A 27,835-nucleotide genomic window follows, 5' to 3' on the forward strand; every position below is an offset into this window, starting at 1 on the left:
GAAAGTCATGCGTCCTCCGATACACAACCCAATCAAGCCGCACTGCTTCTTAACACAGTGCCATCCAACCCGGAAGCCAGCCGCACCAATGTGTCGGAGGAAACACCGTGCACCTGGCAACCTTGGTTAGCGCGCACTGTGCCCGGCCCGCCACAGGAGTCGCTGGTGCGCGATGAGACAAGGATTTCCCTACCGGCCAAACCCTCCCTAACCCGGACGACGCTAGGCCAATTGTGCGTCCCCCCCACGGACCACCCGGTCGCGGCCGGTTACGACAGAGCCTGGGCGCGAACCCAGAGTCTCTGGTGACACAGCTGGCGCTGCAGTACAGCGCCCTTAACCACAGCGCCACGCCCTTACGAATTGAGGCTGTTCTGGGGCAACTTAATATATTAGGAAGGTGTTCTTAATGTTTTGTACACCTAGTGTATACTGTGATATCATTACCAACTAAATATACTGTACATTAAATATGCCAGCATATACAATGAACAAAAATATAAACACAACATGTAAAGTGCTAGTTCCATGTTTCATGAGATGAAATAAAAGATCCCAGAAATGTTCCATATGCACGAAAAGCTTATTTCTCTAAAATTTTGTTCACAAATCTGTTTACATCTCTGTTAGTGAGCATGTTATCAAGGTAATCCATCCACCTGACAGGTGTGGCATATCAAGAAGGTGATTAAACAGCATGGTCATTACACAGGTGCACCTTGTGCTGGGGACAATAAAAGGCCACAACATAAGAGACAGAGACGTCTCAAGATTTGAAGGAGCGTGCAATTGGCATGCTGACTGCAGGAATGTCCACCAGAGCTGTTGCCATAGAATTGAATGTTACATTTCACTACCGTAAGCCACCTACAACATCATTTGAAAGAATTTGGCAGTACATCCAACTGAGGGGCTGGAGGAGGTTTTTCTGTTTGTAATAAGGCCCTTTTTGTGGCGAAAAACTAATTCTGATTGGCTGGGCCTGGCTCTCTATTAGGTCAAACTGGCTCCCAAGTTTGTGGGCCTATGCCCTCCCAGGCATGTGAAATACATAAATTAAGCCGATTTCCTTAATTGAACTATAACTCTATAAACTATAAATCTTTGAAATTGTTGCATTTATATTTTTCTTTTAGTATATTTCTGAATTTTATAGTACACAAGGTTTGGTTAAGACCTCCTTTTTGTCTCAATTTACTTTGAGAATAACATTTAGAGAATTCCCCTTTTAACATGCCTGTAGTTTCCCAGCCCAGTGGGGAAAGAGAGACAGCATTCAGCTCCAGAGTCAAATGTTGCAGAGCTGTGGCCCTGATAATTACGCAGAGAGGTAAATACCCAGCATGAGTGATGCTTATGCGTTATTAACTGGGATGAGAGTATCATACCATTGTAAATGAGGTGGAAAATCAGTCCCTCAATTACCGAGGTGAACCTGCAACGCAGAACCTAGCAACTATCCCCTCTCGGCGGTCTCTGGGCATAATGCAGGACATTAACGTTAACGCCGTAGCCGTAGAGACCAGGCTCTCCATCGCAGGCAGCACTCAGAGTTCAGCCATGTTGCTCTGTCGCCCCACATGCGGACACACTGACTGTTCGCTCAAACGAGAGCATTGTGCAACAAACTTCAGATTCTAGTCTCTTTGGGACACCCAGTTTTAAACAAACTCCCTCACTCCGAGGGAGAACTCCTCCAAAAGAAAAGAGGGGAAAAATGATTTGTTTCCCCTCCATGTGTGCCCTGTTTAGGTTGGGCGACCTTTACAAACATAACTGACAGAAGCTAAAGCAAAACAGGATGACTGGGGTAGGAATGAAAACCTCAAAACAGCAGGAGATCAAGTGTTGGATTCATATTGCTTGGGGAAGTGAGGGGGATATATTTATGTTTTAAACCGGGGCCTAACAAGCCTCCTCAGTTTCCTGGAGGTGTCTGTCCAGCCAGAGGGGACGAGGACGGGGACAAGGGGGTTGGTGTACCTTCCATGACGACACGCCATGTAGACGGAACCGTCCTCGCTCCCCACCGCAAAGTTGTTGACATCCCCGAGGGGGAAAGACATGGAGGTGACAGCGACGGCCTTCGACTGCTTCAACACCAGCTCCAGGCTGTCCTGTAGAGTAGGGGGAGGGAGCAGAATAACATTCGCAACCAGCTCTCTCTGCGCAGCCTGCATGCTAACACACACACACTACCCTCACCACAGCCTATTTCACTTGACAGGTTATTAATGCAGAATTTAAATTCAGCTAGCACTTTATAAATGATTAACATTTGACATGGGTGGGTTTGGCAGCGGCGTCGGCACAACATTGCTAGCGGAGATCATTTCCTTGACTTAAAAAAAAAAAAAAAAAAAAAAGAGTTGAGCGGAAAAATGAAAGGTTTTACGTAAAACAAAACGGTTCTAGTGAGGTTCCGGTGTTTGACATGCCCTATGAATGGGCCGACGTGTTGTGTGCCCAGAACGGGCTGAACGGTCCATGTCGTCAGTGTGGTGGCGGGTAGGTGACTGATGGGTGGTACCTGCGGCTGAGACAGCATGTCCAGGCTCCAGGAACACATCTTGCCGTCGGTAGAGATGCTGATGAGGTTGTTGGCGTTCTGGGTGCCCAGCACGTTCACACAATACACTGGGTGCTGCATAGAGAGAGAGAGAGAGGAACAAGGCCCCACCATGAGGCTGTTCACGACACGCCAACGAAACCATGTTCCTGCACTCGCCTCTAAATTGCCATTGTGTGTGTCAAATGTAACTTGAGATCAATATATATTTTGGTGATGGTTGATTGACATTCCATCCCAGTGTTACCGTGTGTGCTGCGGCTGACAGGGGGGTCCTCTGTACAGGGGTCCTCTTGTTGCTCCGGTTGTCCCACAGAACGATCTGCCCTGAGTAGGTGCCTCCCACCACCAGGTTAGGGTGGAACTTGGCAAAGGCGGCCGACATCACTGCAGACTGGCAGAGAGAGAGGGTGAAAAAGAAAAGAGAATGCCATGTTACCGTCTGCTGAGATGGAGAGCACAGCGGAATGGCGACAGCTCTCCGGTAATATTCGTCTAATGTCACCTCCAATCAAAAACTGCTGTGTGCAGTCCCCATTTCAGACCTGCTCAAAATAACATACAGACTTGAGCCATTCAGGCTCCTGCAGCAGTATACCAGCTTGCTGTATAACGGGCTGCTTATTTTCATTTAAAACTAACAATCCCGTGGTTTCCATGACTCACACTTCACCACTCACGGCAGAGCCTTCTGCTGGAGGCTGCTCACGACAGGATAGGTCTACATTATTCATGCAAGTTTATTATTTGTAAAATCTCCTTCCTTGCTTTCTGGGTTACTGGTCCAAGCCCTACCTTCCCCGTAGCCTGAAACACATCCCCTGTAAATCCTAAAACATGTAGTCGTCGTATGTAATCATTAATTCATCCTAGTACCTTTTTTTTTTTTTTTTTTTACACAAAAAGGTGACACCTGGTGAGGAAAAATTGCATTTCCCGCCCACTTAGAGGCATGAGGAAAAATGAGTTCACACTTCTGCTCAGTTTTATTTCGTCGGCGCAATGTGCCTGGGACTACATCCGCTCTGGCAGCAGCAACATGTGGTTCTACTCAACCTGCCTTGGTCTGCAAACCGCAGGGCATGCAGTATATTAAGGCAAGCCAGCGGAGGAGCTTCTCTCTCTCTCTGCTGAACACAGGGCCCTTGTTTAGACACACATGATAACCACTCCAGCCCTGCACAGCACACTTAATACGACTGCTGCAGCCTCTTGGACCCCAGTCAGCTATTGCAACACTGCACTCTTCTCCGGCGCCTCACTAACATGTGTTTGTGGATAGATGTGGAGGAGGTGAATGCCAGCCCGGTGAAATCACAATGTGGATAAGAGAGGGGGGTGGAGTTGAGAGAGAGAGAGGTGGGAGGGATAGTTGGCGGTGTGCCACACTCGTCAGGGAGAAAACCACCCATGAGGCAGAGGGAAAGGGAGGGCCCTGCTTTAGTACCTGGCAGTGGAAGACGTACTCCGGCGTGTTCTTCTTGTACTTCATGTTCCAGACCAGGGCCACTCCGTCCGGCTCGTGGGGGGCTTCCTCGTTGTTGTTGTATGAGGCAACCAGCAGCTCAGGATACTGGTGACAGACAAATCAGCTCAAATGAATGTCAAGAGGAAGTAGTCATGGCCCCCAGGCTTGGCTCCATGTGAACAAGCCTCCCCTGCCCTCCGCGGTGCCGGTGAATGCCTAGCAGAATGCGTAACCGCCCCTCCTTCAACAAGATTTATGGCCGGGAAACTTTTCCCCAACAGCGCAGTCTGGTAAATAACGTCTGGATGCGACAGCTTTGCATAATGTTAAAGGACTAGGGACTAGACTTCTGAGAGAGCAGAGTGAACCACGGTAGTAAAGTTGGCCACTCCAGGTCGTTGGCCACTCCAACTCAACCCTCCCAGTGCACATTTAAAACACAAGGAGAAAGAGCGGAGGAAAGAAAGGCTTTAAAGACCTGCTCTCAACCACTTACCAGATGTAAACAAACCATTAAAATCTGCTGCTTCTCATATTGGAACAACTGAAGTTTACAGTTTGTGAATACACAATTAAACACAAGGGAATGGATTTTGCTCTAAGCGAACGACGTAGTGGTGAACAATGAGTTGGTGTTCAATCACTGACCGAAGCCATTGCAGAACTATGAATCAAATGAAGGGCGACATTAGGGGAAACAAATCATTGCGAGCTTGTACTAAGTGACAATTTGTGCATGACCCAGTCCCAGCTCCAGGGGGAACATGGTTATATGTCCAATATGTAAAATAAGTCCCATGTATACCATACAGAATTAGGGCAGTGGTGAAGGAGTTAAAGACAACAATACATTTACATACTTCATTCTTACAATACCAATGGCATCCTAACACACAAAGACAGATTGGCATGAGTCACAAAGACACAGGGGCCAGTGAAACCACAAATAACTATTGCTTGCATTGTCACTCAGTGACTGAGTCAGTGAAAAGGTTGCATCATGAGCCAACGCTGACAGACGGGTGCTGTGTTTGACCGGTATAGGGTGAAGTTCCTCCTAGATGCTGATCTTGGGTCAGTTTTCCCAATGATTAAGGCTAGGATTGGAAAAGGGAAGCTGGTTCTAGATCTGCACCTAGGAGACACTTCACCCCGGAGCATTTTTTTACCTGAGCGGACCAGTCCAGACAGGTGACCACACGGTGCTTGGACCAGCGCTCGTCCATAAACTGCCTGTTCAGAAACAGCTTGGCCCCTGCCTGGATCTCACTAGAAAACAGCATAGTCACAGTCATAACAATACCACACTCCTTCCTATTACAAAACAGCGACATGATTTAGCCCTTTTCTACTTAAAAGGTATCAAAGAAATGGGACTCGTCTATCGGAGAGCTTTCCTAACCCCTCCTTCTCCTCCATCTCGCGACCACTGTAGTCGAAGAAGACGTCCACATGTTCAGACAGGGCCCGCTCCACGATGCGGGTGCTGTGGTCAAAGAAGGTTATGAACTGCTCAGAGTGGAGGATCTGCAGCTTCTCCTCCTCGGTCAGCTCTTGCGGAGGTGCTACAGACAAACGGACAGTAAACGTTACGGGCAAATTTAAAAACAAAAAAAGGGACGTCATACAAAACTTTGATGTAGAAATCCCACAAAAACGGTTTGTAAGATTATTCAATGAAGAGGACGTCAAAGAGATCCAATTGTTATTTGTTTAAACACCACAACTCCTACCTTCCTCCTCCTCTTTCTGGACAGGTTTCTCTGTTTGGGCCTCAAGCACTTGTTGTGGTGGAGCAACTTCCTCCTCTTCTTCTTCCTCTGTTGGGTCAAAGGTGCATGATTTCAGTTGAACACCACATAAACCTGGCAATGCTTTATATTTCATGGTTGAGACAAAATGAGTGACGCCAAATTTGACAGTGACAAATGAGCAAAGTTATGGCTTATTTGAATTACAATGGTTTGAAGTGACAACTGATCCTGCAATTCTGTGTCAATGTTTGGTTCATTCCTAATGAGTACTAGTCTACCGCCGCAACATTGTTTTTCTCTTCAATACAACACACTGAATGTTAAGCAGGCTAGCACGGGTATGGGAATGAAACTATTCTGTGTCTTATCTCCCATTCGTTTGGTTTGACAACACAATGTCACCTCTCTGAAAGGACCTGCGCCTCTAAAGTTGTCATTTGTGTGGAGGGGGTGACGCAGCAGGGGTCTGGGTCCTAGGGTCCACCCCCCCCCTTCCCCCTCTTCCTGTTAATGAGACGCAGCTATTCAACAGGGGGCTTGCAGCCATATCCTCCATGTCCCAGTAACAACCAGGCCAGGGGCCGGGGCCATGGTCCGGGGCCAGCGGGCGGGGAGCAGCTGCCCAGGCCCACTCCCAATGGCCTGACCAGCTGACAGGACGGTGCTAACCAGATGGCGCTGCTTGGATTGTCTTGTTCTACTACAAGGTGGCACGAGGATGGCACAGAGGTTTCCCGCCTGGCCGCCCCTAGACAAGTCTCTCTCTGAACGGCAAGCCTGTGCAATTACCGCCCCACCAGGGGGTCCACAGACTGCTATTCAACCTCGGAGAACGTACGACAAAATACAGCTTGTAGGCCGGACCAGCTGGCAAACCACACACTGGCTCAGACACACTAGACAACTCTGCTATCTCCAACACCCCTCTCCATACACGCCTCTTCGATGCATAAATAGACCGTCTAAACAAACACATTCACGTGGATGAGAAAATGTACAGTGTGTTACTTCCATACCTTTTTAGAGCTCTACGTATGCATAGTTCATCTTTAATGGCAGCAGCGTTGCACACAACCTTTCCATTTCCACTGAGATCCATGATAAAGTAATCTGTCACTTTTCCCATATAAAGTGATTCTCTTCCCTCCTTCCTATTAGGTGGGAGGGCGTTGGGTGCTCTGATAAGTTTACAGAACTGCGTTGATGACGAGCCATTTCAAATGGATGGCCGTACCCTGAGACCCAAAGGAGAAGGTTAAAATCTTTCCTTTCAAGGGCCTCAATCAGGCTTAAAGGAAAACAGTAATCACTGTCTTTCAGCTGGGCCCGGCTGCGCTCGTCAGCCGTTTCCCCGGCGAGGCAGGCAGAGCAATCAACCTGCCAGGCATTAGGAGCGGAAAGACAATCTGAAAATAAAGGGTATAATGCACCTGCCAGCCAAAATGGCCATTTGGAGAAAAGCTAGTGATCCTGGTGACCCTGCTGGGGTAAGAGGACAGAATCGGGGGTGGGGGGGGGGAAACATTTAACAGAATTCAACACGGATCAACCATGTCCTGCACACTGACACCTCCCCTCAAAGCAGGCCCAATTATGGCTTTTGTACCAGAGAAATAAAAGCTTTTGGGGGGAGGAGGGGTGCCGGGAGAGGGAGGTGTAATCACAGTTCTTTGTCAATAGACACTATATTAATGCAAACGAGACGTGGCCCCAGTGTGTTGTTCACGTACAAAACTAATGACCTTTACTCCCCACTGCAGGTGTGTCCGTCGCCTCCACAGCCACAGGATGGACAACACAAATCTGACTTCCACATGTCAGTTTACTAAAGGCTGTTCCACAAACCTCAGCTTCCATCTGCTGGTCTTTCTAGATGAGCCGAGGAGACAGCACACAGTCTGTCAGTAGAGAGAGAGCCCACTTAGCGCTAAATACAGAATGCGCCTTGGCATCATTCAATTCACCGCTAGTTTTCAATCCGTAAATGAAAAATGTCCTTCCCCTTCAAGTCTAAAGTAAACAGAATTACTCATAACAACTGTTCACAAATCACATACGACAAGGTTCCTTTTAATTCGGTTCTCCTATTTCTTGCATTTGCCAGCTAAAATGAACGGCAAAATAATTTGACATCTCAGAAAAACATAATGCCCCAAATGTATTTTGCTGCCATCAGAAGCAGGTCAAGCTCCAAAATAGGTTTACGTGCATAGGATATGCCTACATCACATTTTCTACAAGTGTCACATACGGATTTACTAGAGGGACAACACAACCCGGGAGATTTCAGCAGTCACCCTACTGCTATTCTGATGAGCAGGTTAATCAGGGTTCATTCTGCTTTAAAATGGGAGGCTTTTGTTGAGTTTACACACTTGGTTACCTCACTTTCTCTGCATCTCTATCCCTTTATATAGGCTCTCTTTCTCTCGCAACAAACAACGGATTGAGACAAAAAGCACCTTTCTGAGAAGATGTGATTCAGCAAAAAAACAAATATTACATACCCTATAAATCTTTCTTTATGGTTATTTTTTCACATTCATACCTTGGAATAAACTCTACTAGAATTGATATGAGCATGCTGAAATTCTAGTTAAAAATGGTAGCCTGGGCCTAAACTTAATTCAACAATACAGTCAGTTAAGGGGTACTAATCATCAAGTGCCAAGCACATGAAATGAGACAATGTTCAAAGAGTGCCACTTCGAACAAGAGGCTGTTGAGTTCCTTTAGTGATTAAAAGTTATGGCCTTCCCCTGAATTCCAAGTGATTAAAACAATTGAAATGAATCATATTTCAAATGTACTCAAATGCTCTCTTGTATTGCCTGAAGCCTTTTTCAAACAGAGTTCCAGGCAGACCACTCAATGAATTTCCCCATATCTTCTTCCCATAATTACAACCTCTTGTTAAGCAGCACTTATTGACATTGCATAAAGTCTACTGCTGTAGCCTGAACTCGCTAACGTTCTTGATATAGGCTACCACAACATCTTGATTTCTACACATGGGGGGGGGGCTGATTCACTGCTTTTCCTTGCATGACCTGGAATGGGAATTACAACCATCCCAAATAAACAATGAGTATTACTTTTATAAATATTGTTGGGCCTAAGATTTATGGGGAAACGTCTCAAACTAATAGATATTTTCCCACCAGGTCACAACATTTGCATCTACACTGGACTCCTAGTAGCCTATAGTAGAGAGTCTCGAGCAGTGCCTTTCAAACCTCTCCCATCAGACCCCCCCAAAAGTTTCACAATTTAGTTGTAGCCGTGAACTATTTCACCTGATTCGCCTATTCAAGCCCTTGCTGATTAGTTGACAAGTTAAAAATCAGGTGTGATAGCTGTGGACTTGTTCAAATACAGGGAATGCCTTGGGGTCCGCCGAGGAGAGGTTTGAAAACCCCTGGTCTAGAGGATGGGAGCTGGAAGGACCAGTGCCCCCTATGTAAATGAAAGATGACTAATTAGCTTTTTGTGCCTTTTTTGGAAGAGGGGTTGTTCTACTATGGGGACCATTTGGGATCTCCCTCTCCACCCCCGCGCTCTCTGTCGAGCATGGCACGGCAGCACCTCCCTCCAATGCCACCGCCCGCTGACCTTGTGTGCCGTGCCGTCGCCTCCTCTTGACAACATGATGAATCGCTCAAATCAGTGCACACGCCCGACTCCACCCCCAACATGGAATATGCACAGAAGGGTGCGAACAGGCGAGGGAACGCCGCCTCACCAAGTGCCAGGAGTGATGCCGCGAAAACGCACAATGTCACTGAGTGTGTTTTGTTATGTGCCTATTGGGTGAAGGGAAAAGACAGGGAAGCAAGAGAGTTGATGAAATGATTACAGAGTGACAGAGAGAGTGGAAGGGGGGTCTAGTGTTGAACAGCCAGCAGAAACCATCCTTGTTTAACACAGTGTTACAATGCCCTAGGGAGAGAGTCCCTATGCCTCCACAGAACAGACAGAGAGAGCTCCACTCTTCATTCTTCACTGGGTCTGGTTGTTTTTCCCCCCAGAGTCACACAACTTGTTCACAGCCAGACTGCAGGCAATTCACAATACTCAATGACAAATCACCACAAGTCATCTGGCATCGTTTCCACGGGAGATTGAAATGATAGGGAACAAACTTGGTTCTATGCAGTTTGAAGTGTGAAGGGGGAACTTAGAGGAGTTGCTTCACAAGCACAAAGACAACTAGCCCATGCAGGGAATAAACCTTTTGTTTATCAACCAAAACTTCTACGGACACAAATCCGCAATCATAACATTTTTAAAATCACTCACTGTGTAAAAAATAATATATACACTCTTTTTAAACAGCTAGGTTACATTGCCCCTCTTTATAGCAGTAGGGTAGTCTCTGACATGTCTTGCTGATAAAGCAGTGTATACAACTAAGATGGATTTCAGTCCGAGAGAGTGTTTGAACCGCATCTTAGCAAAGACAAACAAGGGGCGTAATCACAATATTGCACATGTGGACTTTGAGTAAATATGCTTTCTTTTAAAGAAGATGCATAGACAACCACATGAAAGCTGCTGTGCAACAATAACATACATATTGACATGCTTCCGATACATTAGCCGAGCATGCACAAAGCACTTCCTATCTAGCCAATCTACTGCCTTCCTTCCCCATTCGCTCTGGCCCTCTCAACCTGCACATTTATTGTAGCAAGGCCCTATTGGTTTGAGGATGGGAGTTGAGAGAGGAGTGGGCATACGTGTGTGTATTTAATCTTTCCTTTGGTTTCTTATGTTTCTCAGGGGCCCCTGCAATTTCCCCCAGCTTTCATCTCTGTGCTCAGTAAGGCCAGATCATTTCCACTCTGTGCTCACTTCCTGCTCCCACAGGCCAGCCGGCCACATCTCTCTCACTCACACACACACACACACACACACACACACACACCTTTAGTTGTGTCCTGAAAATATCAACTCCTAAAAGAGTCTACAGTAGTTGAGTCAGGCTTTCACCTTCTTTCTGCTGGGTCATCACAGGTGTCTGGGTCTCCTTGGTGTACGACACAGTCTCTTTTGGAGGGAAGTCAACATGGGTGATCTTGGCCATGCCCATCTTCAGAGGTCCCCGCCTAAAAGCAGAGCACAACTTCAGGATACATGGAAGGGCCTCGGAGAGCTGACACAATAACATAAACCTAGGGCCAGCCCAGACAAAGCACACAACGGTACTATCATATTGCCGCCTTTTCATTAGCACCTCAAAGCTGAAGTTGCCTTTAAGACCGATGGGGGATTTTGTCTTCTGATAATCACTTATTCGTGGAGAAGGAAAGGAAGGATAACAGCGTGTATGTAGGTCAAAGAAAGATGCCACCAAGCTACACACTTTTCTTCTGATATAAAATGGCGGCTTTGAGCGGGTCAAGAAGAGCAACAACACTAGAGGTCGAAAAGAAGGTAGTGTCCAATACCGCAGCTCAGAGTCAGAGTGAAGCTGAAGAGTGGACGGGTCAGAGTCCCAGTGGAGAGTCCTGGTTAGTGTCACAGCAAGAAGGCAGCATTAGTGAGAGAAAGCAGGCATAACCCAGAGGATACATGTTAGAACATATACACGCAACATGCCCACACTGAAAAACACCGGTTACAAACCAATTGACTGCATAGGATTTCATTTCAGAAATACTGCGTGAATCATTTTACATAGAGGTTGGGAAAACAAGGTTACCACAACAACCCTCTAGTAGGCACTTCCACATTTAAAAAAAAAAAACAATTTAAAAAAACAAGGACAGTATCTGTTTAAAATGCGTGGACACAGGTCCTGAGAGTGTGATGACACGGTGTAATTAGGCAGCTTGAGGGACTGGCGAGGCCTGAACTGTGTCACGCCAACGGCTTGAACTCCCACGTGAGGGAGCGCCCTGCGGGGATAACATGACCTCCATGTGTGTAGAAAATGGCCACGCTGCTGAGGGAAACGAGTCAACACGTAGAGCCTTGGGGTGGAGGAAGAGCTCCCTGGCCCTGATAGGACACTGGGGGATCTAGAGTTTCAGCAGGGGGGCCGGGGCTCTAATTAGGGGTTAAGATGTCCCCCAGGCATTGCACAGTCCTGCTGTTTTATTGTCCATTTAGGACCATTCTAATGCAACAGAACACAAACAAAATGAACATGCACCTCCTCAGCATAAACTAGTAATCATTATCTTTAATGGTGCTGTATATACCATGCAACACCATGCTTCAGATGGGATATTGTTAATGTACACTCTTAAATGCATCAGTTTACCCTGTGTAGTGCTATACGAATCTAGAACAATGTGGAACCTTGAGCTCTGCAAAAACTAGTTTACTTTTACAAGTGCGTCATGCTAGGTTTTAGACTGCATGAAAAACCATGGCAAAGCGTTGTTGGTGGGCATTTGTGTGTTGCTTTGAGAAGAACACCCGTACTGTGATCTCAAAAACTGTACATGTTTATGGGCATAGCTTATAAGGCAAAATGCACGTGTCAATTTAGTCAAACTAACTCAACGATAGTTTACATTTTATTGTAAAAACATTCGCAATATCTTACTAAAAACCTAGATGCGAGGTTACTGTTCCAGCTGTGACATGGATTTATAGAGAAGAGACCTGCTCAAACCTGTGATACACAAATCCTTCAAAATGACACAGACATTAGGAGAGACAGTCCCTCATTCATTCCTGCGATTAAAAGCACCTGCACACATCACAACCTAAATTACAGCAACGCTGCACTGTGCTTAGAGGATGAAGGCTCTTTGCAGAGAGAAATTAAAGCATTTTGTCATTAAACATTAGACTGGGGGTTGTTTGTACCTGGGTCCCACGGCGCCGTCGCCCGAGTCTTGGCTCCCTGCCTCGCTTGGTGTGCCCACGGATTTGCAGGTTGGAGACATGGGAGGAGGGACTAGATAGTGAAACAGACAGGTATCCTCTGTTACTATGTGCAGAGGCTGGTCTGTTCACAATGGCGTAAAAGTACGTAGTGTTGGGGTACCAGCAGTGGTATATATATATATATATATATATATATATATATACACACACACACACATATATATACACACACATATGTTAATCTGGCATGCAAAAAGGCAAATAATAAGTGGGTATGAGCAGCACAAAAGAGAAATGACAAAGAAAAATGGTTATATTTCATGCCATATGCTGTGAAAATGCAAGTGAAAATTCAACAGTAAGACAAATACCAATAGTATTACAAACAACTAATCACACATCAGCATACCAAAAGTGAATGGATGAGACATGGTAGAGAAGTTGAGGCAAAAATAGAGTTGTCAAATTTTAAAATACAAACAAGTATTTAATCATGTCACTGTCATTTTTTAAAACATTTCTAAGGAACCTTGGCAAACCTTAGATTTATTATATTTAATTTTCTGATTTCATTCATAGCATCAGTTCCCAACTTTTCTATCGCAAAGATTCTGGTTTACACACTGACAGGCCTGGCCAGTCATTAGGCAACATTAATTAATCTACTATGGACCACTTCTGCCCCCTTCTGTTAGCTTGGTGACAATGTTCACTCACATAAATCTTGGTTTAGAAAAACACATGTCAAGAGTCAGATGGTCTACACTAGAGGCACAATACACTTCCTTGTAAACAGCAAATGTGCAGAGACCTGTTCAAAATCTGCTGGTACATGGTTTCTTACCAACAGGAACATCAGCTGACGTGATGCCCATGCTCTGCAGAAGGGCATCTGTCTCACGTCTCTTTTTCTCCAAGTCGGAGTCATCCATTGGGGCTGCATCTTTCTTCGAGTCAGCCTGGGAGAGAAGCAGAGCAGATACACGGTTAGTATCCTGGCTGTAAGCACGAGGAATAGAGGGTTTGATGGAGCATTCGAGTCTGATAGTCCGAATTAGTTGCCTGGTTAACTTGCCTAGTGAAATAAAATGTATTTTTTTTTTAAAAATTGGCAAGTTTAATAAAAACAATTAGTCTAGCTGTAGAATCTGTACATTTTCCATGGAATCAAAGCTATTGTTCCTCTTTACACTCAAATACACCTACTCAGAGTCTGAGCAGAATGCGCACTTCCATTTTGGTAGGTCTAGTTCAGGGGGTAAGTAAAGTCCCTATAAGCATGTACTAACCTCTTTCTTTTTGCGCTCATCTTCCTTCCTTTTTTTCTCCTCCCTGATCTGAGCCAGGCGTTGCTTCTTCCTTTCAAGTTCCGCTTTTAGCTCGCTTTTGTCTGACATGATGCCAACACTGTAGGACACAAACACGCTTCAGAACAACAAGATCAGTGACCTACAACATTTTAAAGAAGTCTGATTTGCCATTATTTTTACAGGTGTTATTTTGTCTCTCACAAATAACCACGAGTTAGGCTATACATTGGAATATAGACTATAGTATGGTCAGAAGCACATTTCATGAGCTGTTCTGAAAGTGTAATAAGATCACTCCTTTGTTTCAACGTTTCAAATCAACGAGAATAGCACCTGCTCCTTTGATCTACCAGGTAAAACCATTTAACTAGGGGGACCACTGCTAGGTTTTTATCATGAATTAAGTTTCAGCAGGGCCCAGATAATTTGGTTCAAGAGCACACTACTGTCCAGGCAGAGAAAGGATGGATGCTCTTCCATTAACAGGGTCCTGACCATCTGGGCTGTAAAACCCTCTCCGGGTCCAAAGCCCCATTCAAGGCTCTTTTGTCTACTCAACTTCACAATGCACTCTTAGAGATTAAGTTGATAATTTCAAGAGGCTTTATCATTCTGCATACAGCATTAATCAACCCTCACATCCTCCACAGCACCTGACCCTTTCCACATCCAACACAGAGACCACTTCAAGACATTTGTCCTAATTGCACAATTTAAAACAATGAATGGAGGTCTGAGCTATCATATTGAAATAGATGTGTAAAAGCCTTCCTTTTAAGATGGTCTGTGCAGTGCGAAACCCCTTTGCACATGAAATTTGATCAACCTTGAGATAACAATGTGGTTGATGCAGCTGTGTTTATTTAACTCATACATTTGCATTCTGCTGACAAAAACAGACAATAAAACATGCTTTTTTCAAGGAGGTGTTAATTGTGAATGCAGACTTCTGCAAAAGTAAAATGTATTTCACTTCCGTTAGCTAACTCTTATAAAAAAAGTGTCTTTCGTTTAAAAAAAAAAAAGTTATAATTTAAAAAACAGAAGAGGTAATCTAGAGCTCCAACATAAGCGATGCTGGCAAGAGTCGAGCCGAGAAGTAACTAGTCTAGCCACCACAGACACTGGTCAAGCCATGATGAGTATTGAGCAGCATATTCTTGCGTCACATTTACTTCTACTAGAGCGCCAACATTGTGTACATATCCCGTACCATCTAAAAATTCAACACATGCGGAAAAAAATGAGTTATTTTTTACTGACACAATTTATCGCGTTGGTAAGCTAGCTGCGGCCCCACCCAGCCACTGACCCAGTGAGGGAGTTATATTAACATGAGCCGCTGTGCACCGGACTAAAGCACGTGAGAAGTGAACGGACAAACACAATCCTCAAATCGAAGAGTCATCTGCGGCTCTCGGGTCATGTTGTCAACAAGGCAGCATGGTGCACCGTCCATAAACATCTATTTTCCATAAAATATGTCCGAATTTACAAACTAGTTTTCATTGGGAATATATATATGTCTACACCTGTTGTTTACGAAGCATGTGACGAATACAATACGGCTTTATCAAAAGTAACCACTTTTGCATGCGAGAACACAACTCATTACTCCACGTGCTTAACCTAACTACGTCACTTTTGTTTGTTTTTAGCATACTTCGCCGACAGTCAAAGCTGACGAAAGCACAGGAGGCTTTCCCGAAACAATCTCCTACCACCGGGGCAACCCGGGCCTTAATCGAATCCCCTCACTGTGTGTAGTGACAGACATCATTTTTTTAAACTAGCGAGCTAAATAATTGATGACTGACTTGGCATCCTGATCTCTTCAAGTTGAAAGCATTGATTAGGTAGCTGAATATGTCGCAAACACTTTATAACTACCGTTATTTAACATAAAGTTTTATTTCAGCTTACCTTGTAAAGTTAAGATTCTCAACTAACGTTAGCTAGCTATATCACAATGAAGTGCAAGTGAGTCAGCTCGGCCTGCTATCCAGCCAACTCAAAGACAACGGGAGGGCTGGCATGGCGACTAAATCGCAAAACGTTTTTATTAGCAACAATATGTAAAACAAAAAAAGTACGCTCCACGTTTCACTTGTAGTTTGGTAACAAACCTGGTTTCTCCTAAGCTTTCAAATCGCTTGAATCAGGAACCCAGGATCCTTTCCTAAATTTGCCAACGCAACCAATGCGGAATTACGAATGCCGAAGAGGGACATCTAGATTGATATCCGCAGCCGATTTGCTTGCAATGAGTGTACTGCTCCAGTGGGGAGAGCACTGTCTGCGCAAGGTAGTAAGATCCCAGTGGCTGCCGATAAAGATAAGTGTAGGTGGAGAGATCATTTGAGAGAGATGCATGTCCAAGTCCCGATAATGTATCTGCGCGCAATACTATGATTTGGATCCAAGAGGGTGTACAATTCCATTTACCCAAATATATTTGAAAAAACAAAGACCTACTAATCATAATTCAACAAAAATGTATAGAGACATGTCTACAAACATTCAGGTAATGTTACAACTTAATAATTTGTAAAATATGCTTTAATTTTATGCCGCAATTATGAATTCCTCACTGTATGAAACCCCAGGTACACAGTGCATTGAACAAAGTAATGAGGAACTTTGTTTGCCTATTATTGCCTTTAGGTAGGCCTATATGTAATATTACATTATATATTTGGATTATAATGGATTCACCTCTGACATCCCTTCCCTAAAGATGTGTTGATTCTGTAATTGCTCCCTTAAATTAAAATTAAAACACTGAAGAATACAGTATGTAATCGTTATAAAAGCTATACAAATGTAAAGAATATGTATTTGATTATTATTTTTCTATGCTTCAATAGGCTAGTTTAATCCTTTATCAAATCATTATTCAATGATATCAAATTGAGCTGTTTAATTTATTTGTAAAAAAATACAAAATAAAAAAACTGCTTAATTAAAGGTCAACATTCTGGAATGGTTGGGAACAATTCCTCAAGGTGCTATTTGGAACTATAGTTAATACAAAGGTTTACATTTGCTTTGGGACTGCCAGAACAGTGGATCCATGCAACTTTTTAAAGCATCAACAAACAGACAGAACCAGCAGTTGGTTTTCATATTACTCAGTTGACCTGTCCTGAGTCCTCCAATTTACCACTCCTTCTCCTGGCATCTCCATTGCCTTCGGGGTCAATCGGGTCAGTTTGTTGTGACAGGGCAGTGCCCATTTTGGTGCCAGCTGACCCATCCCTGTAAGTTGGCAGTGAGCGCAGGACCTGCTCACTGGGGCGTTTCCAAGAGGGGCGAGTAGCGATCCAGAGAATTATTGCGCCAAAAACGACTATCAATACTCCCAGCACATTCACAAAGTTGGCCTCTGGGGGAGAGTCCTTGTACTTGGGATATTTCCTGAGAGAGAAAGAAGAGAGAGTTACCTATAGCTGTAATATTATTTTACGAAATGGGGTCTCTAAGTACCCAAGTTTGGTATATTTCTCATATTTCCTGCCTTGTAATACTTACAGGCCAAAAATGAGTTTCTCTGTGATGCCCATGAGTGCTGTGGCTATGACACTGGCAAAGATGAACAGGCCACTGTAGACGTGCAGGGGCATAAATGCTGCTCTCAGGTATATCGGAGTGATGGGTATCAAGTATATACACACTCCCAGAACAAGCTGCTCAGTAAAAGAGGAAAGATCAGGAAACTCTGTCAAGCATTGTAATAAAGAATGGCATGTGGTATACCTACTGTGCAATAAAATGCACTTCATAAACAGTCTTCACAAGCATCCATGCATAGAACTCTAGTTATATAGTAGAGGGAAAAAGATTAATAATGCTTTATAAACAAGCTTTATAACAATGTAATAGATATTATGAAGCAATCATTATGGACTGTCCTATAGTGTAATACTAGCTCACATTCAGTGCTTGACTTGGGAAGGAGCTCACCGGAGCAGAGTACCAGCACCTCAAATATTCTACTGTTTGAGCTCCTGTTCCTCTTCTAAAATATTAGCTCAAAAGTATTGTGTAGCTCCTGCCTCTAAATATAAACAGTACCGGCACCCAAAATGAGTACAATGACCTATTTCAGTCCAAGTCAAGCACTGGCTACATTATATATTTGAGGTGTGCTTACCTGTAGTGAATATAGTATCACTGCTGCTAGCCCCACCCAGCTGTGCAGGCTATACATGTTGGGGATGATTTGTGCATTGTGGAAGTCAAATACTGCCACCAGAGATATGACAGCGAAAATGAAGGCCAATACGTTTAAGCCAGCATGAATAAACTTCATCATTAACTTGCTGCACTTCCAGGTCCATGGCAACCTATACACCACAATGGCTGAAACAGAAAAAAACAACACTTATTCAAGTTATTCATCATGAAAATGCATTCCCTTCACAGTAATTGAATGGGAATAATACACCTTCTGGGATGTGCAATTCCTGCTATGAATACCAAATGTTGCAACATCCTGTTTTGACAGAATCGCTGAGGTATACTTCTATACTTATTTTTAACTAATGTAAGTGCATACCAATCAAAGTTGCTGTGTCATTCGAGTTAATTAGGCTACACTAAAGGAGGTACTTCACGTGAAATATTGCAAATGATTCTGGAATGTACTTTTGTAAATTATCAACGGGTGCTATTGATTTAGGCTCCTCAGTAACTTTACTCCGAAATGCATCAGGGTAACAAATTACCATAGAGCACCTAACATTTGTCTGCAAAAAAAGTCGATAACAGGCTATTTCTACTAAACATTGACACGTTTCATAACAATGTATATTTCGTTCAATAACAGTAGCCAACGTTACAGCCTTGCATAGCAATCTGTTCCAAGATTGATTCATTCCCAAACTTCACTGCTTTTTGAAATATCTTCCCTTTTGTATGTATTGACAGACCTCCATCGCTTCAGATTTTACTGAATGATGTATGTACAGAAGAGAGAAAAACAAACTTCTCTCACCAATTCCCTGCATAAAAATGAACCCGGTAACGATTAAAACAGGGTGCCAATTGAATTCCGCAAATCCTCCATCCCATGCTAAACCTTCCTTGAAGTAGAAGACCCATCTCAAAACAAAAATTATCGACACAAAACCAACGGATAAAGCGGCCGATAGCGCGAACAGGAACTGCTTGAAATTCTCCATCGCCATCTCCGACGAACGCACTTCGACACTGGACTAGAGGAATTTCAAGAGGTTACTCAGGGGGGATGGGTCATGACTCTTCTTCATAACAGAATGTCTGAATGTTTTTAACTACCAGTTTTGTAACCGCAGGTTGTTACAAAAGCGCCAGACACAAGTTATTGTGGAAGCCCATTCCCGCCACCATTTCTTAAAATATTTTTTATGTCAATATTAACTCGAAATTTCATGGTATGCAAGTAAAAAATTTGAGTTATGTATTCGAAATTACGAGATATGCAAGTAAACATTAATAGATACTAAATCGAAATGTTGAGATTGATTATGGTCAAATGATATGTTTGTAGCATTGTATGGTGATTTCAGAGGTGGCACCACAGGTCCCAAAGCCAGTGGTGGTGGTGGGATTGTTTTCCTGATCTGGATGGTTTACCTAACCAGGTAAAACTCTTGCCCCTTGTTGTAGTCCAGTGTATGACAGAGTTCACAAGGTACTTGCACACAAACCATGAAAAGGAATAACCCAAGGAGGCCAAGATGCAAAAAATAATATACTTAATTTAATCCATGCCCAAAAGAATACAAAAATGGTGGCAGTGCTAGGTGTTAGAAATAAAAATAGTAATAAAGTAAAATCAGCTCTTAAAACGGTTTGATATGGCCTGTTACGGGACCAGATTTGTTCTAAATCAGGTCAGATGTTATTAAAAACTCCTGGCCCTAGGGAGTACTTATTTACACAGAAACTGCGATTAGACAATATAGCAAACAGGGCTGAGCTTGCATCTGTAATTAGAGTTACTCACACAGTATGTCTTCACTATTGTGTTGATTAATTCCAGTCAATCATTTTGGATAGAATGGGTCTAGCCTAGCCACCCGAAGTTAAACAAATGAATGGGCCTATTTTAGACTATAAATACATAGCTTGGGCTATAAATACATGACGTTACCACTTCGTTTCCCTTGGCCAGAGGGGATCAGAGCGCATAGGCTTCTCAAGGCTACCTGCAGCTGTGGTTAGGCTACAGTTGATCAGACTAAAGCACAGATGAATTGTGCACGAGTTGTCAAATCATGAGGTAAATCAGTCTAAAGAACAATACGTTGTCCTTCTTTTCAACGCTTTGTGTCAATATTTTTTATGAAGCCGAATCAAAAGTGCTGGGGAAAAAGTCCAGGTTGCCACACATTTGCCAGCAGCCTTGCTCTGCGGATCTCTGCAAAGGAGAAACATGTCCTCAATTTTGAGGATACAAAATGTTTGACTTCCATGCATCTTGACAATTATTTTGTTATTTTTGGGTGGCGGGAATGTGCTTACATGCGGTTAAAAAAGATCAGAGAACCTAAATTCACAGCTCTTCATAGATGATCAAACATGTACAACTATTTTTATCAGTTAATTTAGAAATGTTGTGGCTTAATTCATATGTCCTAAAATATAAAATGCAGAGGTAGCCCAGTTAGCCAACAGTTGTATTGGAAAAACAATTTCAGACACTTTATTAGAGTACCAACAACATCTTCAAAATAACAGAATGACAACATGTAGTCCTTATTAGACAAGAAAGTATAAAAAATAACTAGGAAAACACATTCAACAGGGCTATTTACTTGAGGAATCTTTTTGACTAACATCATTAGCAATTGGAAGGATTGTCTCAACTTCACTCATCTGCTTGTCCACGACTGATTTTGTAGACGTGGCAGCAGAAGTTATTATTCTTTGTCTGTTCAATATGAACAATTGTATCTCTGTCAAAGAACAGCTCGTGGCTGTAAGTCTGAAACAAGAAAAGACAATACATTAATAAATAACACGAAAAGGAGAGATTTCCCACATTCTCTTCCTCTACAGTGGCCTCGTTCGACCATTGTGATCTTGCAAGCTCACATTCTGTTTAAACAAAACGAGAGTGCAGCGGTCAGGATGGCGGATCAGGCTACATTTACACAATATTCTAAAAGCACTAACCACATCCCATGACTCCACAAGTGGAACCCTCTTCAGTAACGCTCCAGTGTTGTTGTCATGGAGTCTGACGTGGGCCTTCCCCTCATCCTCTCTGTGGGTCACCTCCACAACAGCCAGAAGGTCAAGCTCATCCTCATACTCCACCGTCCAGAATGTCTTTGAAGTAGCATGTTGCAAGAGGCATCAACAAAAACACTCACCAGCAATAACCAATATGCCTATATAGAATGGCACTGAAATGTCAGTAAAAGTAATTTAGTCAGGATACAGTCTAAGCCTAATCCTTTAGAATCTACCTCTCGGTCTGGGTCATCATCCAGCTGATAAAATCTTCTCTTCACTGTGCGGCCTGAGGAAGTGACATTGATCTGGGAGGCAGCCTATGGTGGATAGAAGACTAGAGGTTTTATGAATCCATCACAGGAAAAGCAGCAATTTTCAGCCTTCTATCATAATGATGGAGAAGATATATCTAATTTAAAATGTATTATGACCCATGGTTAAAAAAGGTGCCAAAACACTATGTTAACTCACATTGTCTCGATGAGCTGTGATGGAAAACTCCTTCACTATATCGAACTGTGAATCACTCTCCAGTTCACTCAGGATCTTCAGCACACTGGGGGAAAGTTTTCAATATTCAGTAAAGGCAGAAGAGAAACATTGATGTGTGAAATCTGACTGATGAATAGCACTGACCTAAATATCATAAAGCTGCAGTGTAAAGCATGGTCTTGTGGACAACTTTGTTGGGGAGTTTTAAAACTCACTTTATGGTGCTAGGTCCAACATGGATGATTCTTCCTGAGTCATCAGGGTGGAAGTAGATCGAGTCAGACTCCAGAGAACTGCACTTCATGTCTTGTATTCCATGCTTTGCCTATTTACAAATGCGTACAGTGGAAATATTACAGATATTGACACTGGGTATGACAACGACAGAACATTTTGGACCTTAACTGGATAATTACTTAGCAGAAGCTTACATTTAAAGCAAAAGTACCCAAAAGCATTTGTGAGCCATGCATAAATTGACTCAACAACATTGGTGCTGCCAGCACCATGCTCCAACCAGCTGAGCCATCTAAACATCCTTTTGAGGATAATTTGTGTTTGAGTAATACATTTGTTGTGTCAGTTAAAGACAATGCCTGTCAAAGACAACTGTAGTGCTCTGAAACTGACATGATCAAATGGCTCTGGCACACTAGCAGCAGGATACTTAATATGCTTAAATAGTCTCACAATTCAGGAGAGACTTATTTGCGACTCATTCAATGTGTAGTGCATAAAGATAGATATGTACAAGTATATTACCAGGGTGTTATCCTTGAGAGAGCAGATGCGGTACGACCCCTGGTGCTTCTTATGGGGTAGGGTGAAGATATAGTGCCATGGATGGCCTCCGATCTGTACTCCATTATCGAAGCATGACACCTCAAACAGCACTGGGGGGCATTCTGCGAAGAGAAATTAGAGAAAAAAAAATCACTAAGAGTCCCCTGAGGCAATTCTGCAGATGAATAGACAAATGAATGGTTGGAAAATCTGAGGGACAGAAAGATGGATAGACAGATAAACAATCACCTACCGTTGATGTGGATATTCACTGGAATGCCAAATGGAGCTTCTCCCACAGTTTTACCGCCTTCTGAATGACACTGCTCCCCAAGAACCAATTCCGTTCTTATGTACTGGCAAAGAAGAAGAACGAACAATCAATAAATGTTTTTAGAAATAATGGAACATACAGTATGTAGACAATCTGAACATTTTAAGAAGCATGCATTAAAACAACTGAAATGTTATTGTTAATCATAAATTCACACCTTATTCAGAATGTCTTCAAAGCTGTAGAGCTTCACAGTCTTGGTACTGTGAGAAACTGCAAGGACCCCTTGGGACAGAACTACATCAATGACGGTTTTTCCAAATATCTGAAATGACAGAGAAATACACAGTGCATTCGGAAAGTATTCAGACCCCTTCCCTTTTTCCACATTGTTACATTTCAACCTTACTCTAAAATGTTTTAAATAGTCCCCCCCATCAATCTACACACAATTCCCCATAATGACAACGCAAAAACAGGTTTTGTGACATGAATAAATAAAAACTGAAATATCACGTTTACACAAGTATTCAGACCCTTTACTCTGTACTTTGTTGAAGAACCTTTGGCAGCGATTACAGCCTCGAGTCTACTTGGGTATGACGCTACAAGCTTGGCACACCTGTATTTGGGGAGTTTCTCCCCTTCTTCTCTGCAGATCCTCTAAAGCACTGTCAGGTTGAATGGGGAGCGTCGAGTTCAATTCCGGGCTCTGGCTGGGCCACTCAAGGACATTCAGAGACTTGTCCCGAAGCCACTCCTGCATTGTCTTAGCTGTGTGCTTAGGGTCATTGTCCTGTTGGAAGGTGAACCTTCACCCCAGTCTGAAGTCCTGAGCACTCTGAAGCAGGTTTTCATCAAGGACCTCTCTGTACTTTCCTCCATTTATCGTTCCCTCCCTGCCACTGAAAAACATCCCCACAGCATGATGCTGCCACTACCATGCTTCACCATAGGGATGGTGCAAGATTCCCTGCAGACGTAACGCTTGGCATTCCGGCCAAAGAGTTCAATCTTGGTTTCATTAGACCGGAAAATCGTATTTATCATGGTCTGAGAGTCCTCGAGGTGCCTTTTGGAAAACTCCAAGCTGGCTGTCATGTGCCTTTTACTTCTACGTCTGGCCACTCTTCACTGATTGGTGGAGTGTTGCAGAGATGGTTGTCCTTCTGGAAGGTTCTCCCATCCCCACAGAGGAACTCTGGAGCTCTGTCAGAGTGACCATCAGGTTCTTGGTTACCTCCCTGACCAAGGCCCTTCTCCCCCACTTGTTAAGTTTGGCCGAGCGGCCAGCTCTAGAAAGAGTCTTGGTGGTTCCTAACTTCTTCCATTTAAGAATGATGATGGAGACCACTGTGTTCCTGGGGACCTTCAATGCTGTATAAATTGTTTTGTACCCTTCCCCAGTTCTGTGCCTCGACACAATCCTGTTTCTGAGCTCTATGGCCAATTCCTTCGACCTCATGGCTTGACAGTGCATGTCAGAGCAAAAACCAACTGTGGGACCTTGTAAATAAGAATTTGTTCTTAACTGACTTGCCTCGTTAAATAAAATAAAAATATATAGACAGCTATGTGCCTTTCCAAATCATGTCCAATCAATTGAATTACCATAGGTGGACTTCAATCAAGTTGTAGAAACATCTCAATGATGATCAATGTAAACAGGATGCACCGGAGCTCAATTTCAAGTCTCATAGCAAAGGGTCTGAATACTTATGTAAATAAGGTATTTCTGTTTTTAATACATTTGCTAAATATTTTACAAACCTGTTTTTGCTTTGTCATTAAGGGGTATTTGGTGTAGATTGATGAGTATTTTTATTTATTTAATCAATTTTAGAATAAGGCTGTAATGTAACAAAAATGTTAAAAAGGGGTCTGAATACTTTCCCTAATACACTGTACAACATAAATGTCATTACAAAAATACATTACTTAAAGAAACCTTAAGAAACAAAATATTGCATACACTTTTGTTGATCTCCAGAACGCCCACAAGTTGCAGGGGGAAAACGCGGAACACGGCGAGGTACAGCAAGGTGTTTTGGTTGAAACCTGCCTGTGAGAGTTAGGATAGGAAATAAGTGAATACTTCTCAGATTTCACCAGTCACAAAGAGAAAAACTACATGGAATGGTTCTACTTTACAAAGGCAAATTATAAGATGAATGGGCATATCAGACTCGTGGAAACCACACCTGTCTTGCTGAAGATGTCACTTTATTCTGAATGGACTTGACATAAAATGTCTCCTGCGATACATCCCAGCCAAGGTATCTGATATAGAAAAAATGTGTCATGTTAAGTAAAATCAGCGGTTTCCTACAACAAGAGGAACCCCAGCTCCACAATAATAATAAAAAGAGATCTGTTGGGTTCATGATTTGTGGAGGACATTTTAATTGTAATTAAATCACATACAACTGCCAATTACCTGAACTTGTGATGTGGGGATAAGTAAACTTTCTCCAATTGTTGTCCTGTCACAGCTGAGAAGCGATACAGCCAATTATTGCTAGTCAGGGCCAAGAGGCTAGGTTTTTGATCTGACGGTGTTGGCAACCCTTTGTCCTATGAGGGTAAACATAATGATGGTTAATTAGGATAACACTAATACAGCACTCTTGTTTATAGCATTTCTACTCATTTACAATTACATTTAATAAACTTTATTCATCCCCAAGGGGGCAATAATTCAGAAATAGGTATAATAGACAATAAAACATGCCTTTTATAAATACAAAAAGCTAAATGCAATACAGTGCAGTCCATTCACTAGTCTATAGTCCATAAGTCCACAGTGATGCTGACGATGTAGATGTACAGAACTAAAAACTGGAAATGATATCTATTGACCTCTTAAGAATTCTAAGCTGTTGACACCTGTTACATTTCTATACAGCAACAGTGAACTGGCTAAGATGGAAAATATAAATTCACTTACAAGAGGGCACTGGCATAGCAATGCATCTTCAATCTTCTCCGCTTTGGACCGCTTGGGTAATTCATACAGAAGCTGTGGCTCAGATGGAAGGCTGGAAATTATAGTTTTTCAATAATAAAAAAAGTAGTAACAGTACTCATGTAATGAAACATAACAATGCCACATAATGTAGTTTAAAAAGTAAAATATACACATTACCTACTGAAGCAACACTGATAATTTTCAAAATATATCCTCCCACTCTCATAAAATATAGTGGATTTTGAGGACTTGGTCCAGACTTTGGTGAAGTCTTTGCTGTCCTAGAGTAAATGAATAAAAGTCATTACTCAGATTTATTTTTGTGGAATTAATATATTCAATTACTTAATACATTGCACTTCACATACCTGGAGGACAATACCCCTAAGAATCTTCAAGTTGAGTTTTGACAAAGTGCCAGCATCAAAAATGCCTCTCGATCTCAGGTCTAGGTAGGTTGCAACATTTTTCCCTCTCAGCTGAGGCATCACTAGGAGGCGCTCAATGCACAGGGGCTGGAACACTCCACACAATAACACCAGTGTGTCCAAAACAAAGCAAGCGCAGTTCAACTGTTATCCACGTCGGTATTCGATACTTCCAACCATGTCAATGATTCATTTACAACCAAATACTACGTATACACAAACCCCGTCCTTTCGAACACGATAATTAAATAGTCATAACTAACTATCACGACTGCTAAAACGACGTGTCCTTAGCATCAGATACACAGTGATCGCAGATAGAACGAGCCATATATTTCACCGGATGTATAAATGTGAAGCATCCGGTTGGCGTTTCCGCTCACGACCAAATATGGGGATGAGAGGAAGACCAGCAGTCGGCAGTGGGAGACAATAGAGCGAGGTGGATTTTGACCGGCATTCTTCAGATTAACTCAACGATGAAACATTTGATCTCCATACCGTTTTCCGTTTCCAAAACTAGAATCTGTAACAAACAGAGTGGACTGCGTTTTGTAGACGTTACCTTTCGCCAAAGTAAAATAAAAAAAATGTAAATCGTTTAGGAGGGCAAGGGCGAATTGAATTACTAAACTTCACATAGTAGGCGTTCCGCCCCACCCTCCTTCTTCTTTGGTGTAAGAGCTTTTGCGACAATTACGTGTGCATTCCGCCACCTACTGTACAAGTGGAAAATAAAGATCCGAAAGGGAAAAAATGCGGGGTAATTATTAAATAAAATATATATATATATATATTCCATACAAACTATCAATAATGACATTTTTTAAAACTAAATCAGCCTGCTTTTCTGTTTTAATCAGATCCCTACACAGGCCCAGAAGGATCCTGTGATGGCTGGACATTTCCTGGCGACAATAGTCCCTGCAGTGCTTCTGTGGTTAAGTCTTGGAGGCCCAAAAACTTCTCAGCTGCAGATATAATGATGTCCGCTTTCTTGGACATTTGGCCAGTACAATTAATAACTGTGGCTATAAATGGTACAAAATCCACCTTCTTCACAATAAATGTATCCAGACCACTTGATTGAGATATACAATATCTTATTCAGAACTCTCTTCACCGCCCTCACATAGGAGATTTGCTGTACAGCCCTGATCCTTAACACCTCAACCTCTTTCACTCTAACAGGGCACTCAGGGAATTCGGAAATGTGATCCCCGTCACAGTTGCAACATTTTACATTCAACTACTCCTGATTGTCAATGTCCAACGGGATGCCAGAGATAACACCTTTAACTGGTGCCCTGCTCCGACAATCAAAGCTGTCCACTTCCTGCGTTGATAACTTTGCGAGCCACAATGCACGCTCCTTTTGCTCTTTTGATATATACAAGATATCAACACCATACCGCTCCTGGTTACTGTTTCTGTATGATATGTTAGATTAAAGAATAAAGACAGACACAAATGTCAAGTTCAATAGCCATGTTCAAGTATTGTACAAGTCCCAGGGGAACAGCCCAGCTAGTCGATTACCTATCAACTAAACTCTGTAGCATCATCCTTTTCAATATAAAGTGCTAACGTAACAGCACAACATTAAGTTCTAAACAGGCAAGTCATAACAAATGAAAATACATTACATTTTCTTTTTACTTGAATTGTCGTCTGCCTCTTTTTCTTGTTGTTGTATTTAACAGAGGACAGGTTAACATGGTC

The 27,835-nt window shown here is 42.8% G+C and overlaps 3 protein-coding genes across 5 annotated transcripts in view; all 3 read right to left on the reverse strand.

Moving 5' to 3' along the window:
* dync1i2a (dynein, cytoplasmic 1, intermediate chain 2a) overlaps positions 1 to 16,446 on the reverse strand; it is a 21,476-nt gene extending 5,030 nt beyond the window's left edge. Inside the window, exons 1-13 of one of the 3 annotated variants that reach the window (XM_064944777.1) lie at positions 16,071 to 16,446; positions 13,924 to 14,041; positions 13,479 to 13,593; positions 12,614 to 12,704; positions 11,242 to 11,301; positions 10,784 to 10,899; positions 5,771 to 5,857; positions 5,440 to 5,602; positions 5,207 to 5,306; positions 4,017 to 4,142; positions 2,817 to 2,963; positions 2,531 to 2,644; positions 1,984 to 2,117 (exon numbers count right to left, since the gene is read on the reverse strand). In XM_064944777.1, the coding sequence (XP_064800849.1) occupies positions 1,984 to 2,117; positions 2,531 to 2,644; positions 2,817 to 2,963; positions 4,017 to 4,142; positions 5,207 to 5,306; positions 5,440 to 5,602; positions 5,771 to 5,857; positions 10,784 to 10,899; positions 11,242 to 11,301; positions 12,614 to 12,704; positions 13,479 to 13,593; positions 13,924 to 14,031 (1,361 nt within the window). In that variant the 5' untranslated portion in view covers positions 14,032 to 14,041; positions 16,071 to 16,446. The other 2 variants (XM_064944778.1, XM_064944779.1) reach the window with 2 other exon arrangements.
* Positions 16,447 to 16,849: 403 nt separating this feature from the next.
* LOC135519545 (plasma membrane ascorbate-dependent reductase CYBRD1) lies at positions 16,850 to 19,587 on the reverse strand. Its single transcript, XM_064944780.1, has 4 exons — positions 18,941 to 19,587; positions 18,098 to 18,306; positions 17,476 to 17,630; positions 16,850 to 17,361 (listed from the first exon to the last, which is right to left on the reverse strand). Exons 1-4 carry the CDS (start codon positions 19,131 to 19,133, stop codon positions 17,076 to 17,078), a joined length of 843 nt encoding a protein of 280 aa, XP_064800852.1. The 5' UTR covers positions 19,134 to 19,587; the 3' UTR covers positions 16,850 to 17,075.
* Positions 19,588 to 19,665: 78 nt separating this feature from the next.
* Positions 19,666 to 26,516, reverse strand: dcaf17 (ddb1 and cul4 associated factor 17). Its single transcript, XM_064944781.1, has 14 exons — positions 26,054 to 26,516; positions 25,863 to 25,966; positions 25,665 to 25,755; positions 25,155 to 25,291; positions 24,919 to 24,997; positions 24,690 to 24,779; positions 22,935 to 23,042; positions 22,697 to 22,799; positions 22,423 to 22,565; positions 21,876 to 21,985; positions 21,640 to 21,724; positions 21,402 to 21,485; positions 21,106 to 21,261; positions 19,666 to 20,914 (listed from the first exon to the last, which is right to left on the reverse strand). Exons 1-14 carry the CDS (start codon positions 26,171 to 26,173, stop codon positions 20,798 to 20,800), a joined length of 1,527 nt encoding a protein of 508 aa, XP_064800853.1. The 5' UTR covers positions 26,174 to 26,516; the 3' UTR covers positions 19,666 to 20,797.
* Between the last annotated feature and the right edge of the window lie 1,319 nt (positions 26,517 to 27,835).

The sequence above is a fragment of the Oncorhynchus masou genome, chromosome 29, assembly GCF_036934945.1.
Source record: "Oncorhynchus masou masou isolate Uvic2021 chromosome 29, UVic_Omas_1.1, whole genome shotgun sequence".
Lineage (NCBI taxonomy): Eukaryota > Metazoa > Chordata > Actinopteri > Salmoniformes > Salmonidae > Oncorhynchus > Oncorhynchus masou.

Bases quoted from the DNA above. Each gene is read 5' to 3' on its own strand.
- dcaf17 (XM_064944781.1), bottom strand. From the start codon at position 26,173: ATGCCTCAGCTGAGAGGGAAAAATGTTGCAACCTACCTAGACCTGAGA. The intron at 25,967-26,053 runs GTATGTGAAGTG...CATTTACTCTAG, and splicing joins TTAGGGGTATTGTCCTCCAG to GACAGCAAAGACTTCACCAA. The intron at 25,292-25,664 runs GTAAGTGAATTT...TTACCCTCATAG, and splicing joins TGCTATGCCAGTGCCCTCTT to GACAAAGGGTTGCCAACACC.
- LOC135519545 (XM_064944780.1), bottom strand. From the start codon at position 19,133: ATGGCGATGGAGAATTTCAAGCAGTTCCTGTTCGCGCTATCGGCCGCT. The intron at 17,631-18,097 runs GTAAGCACACCT...TTTACTGAGCAG, and splicing joins TGATACTATATTCACTACAG to CTTGTTCTGGGAGTGTGTAT. The intron at 17,362-17,475 runs GTAAGTATTACA...TTTCTCTCTCAG, and splicing joins GAGAAACTCATTTTTGGCCT to GAAATATCCCAAGTACAAGG.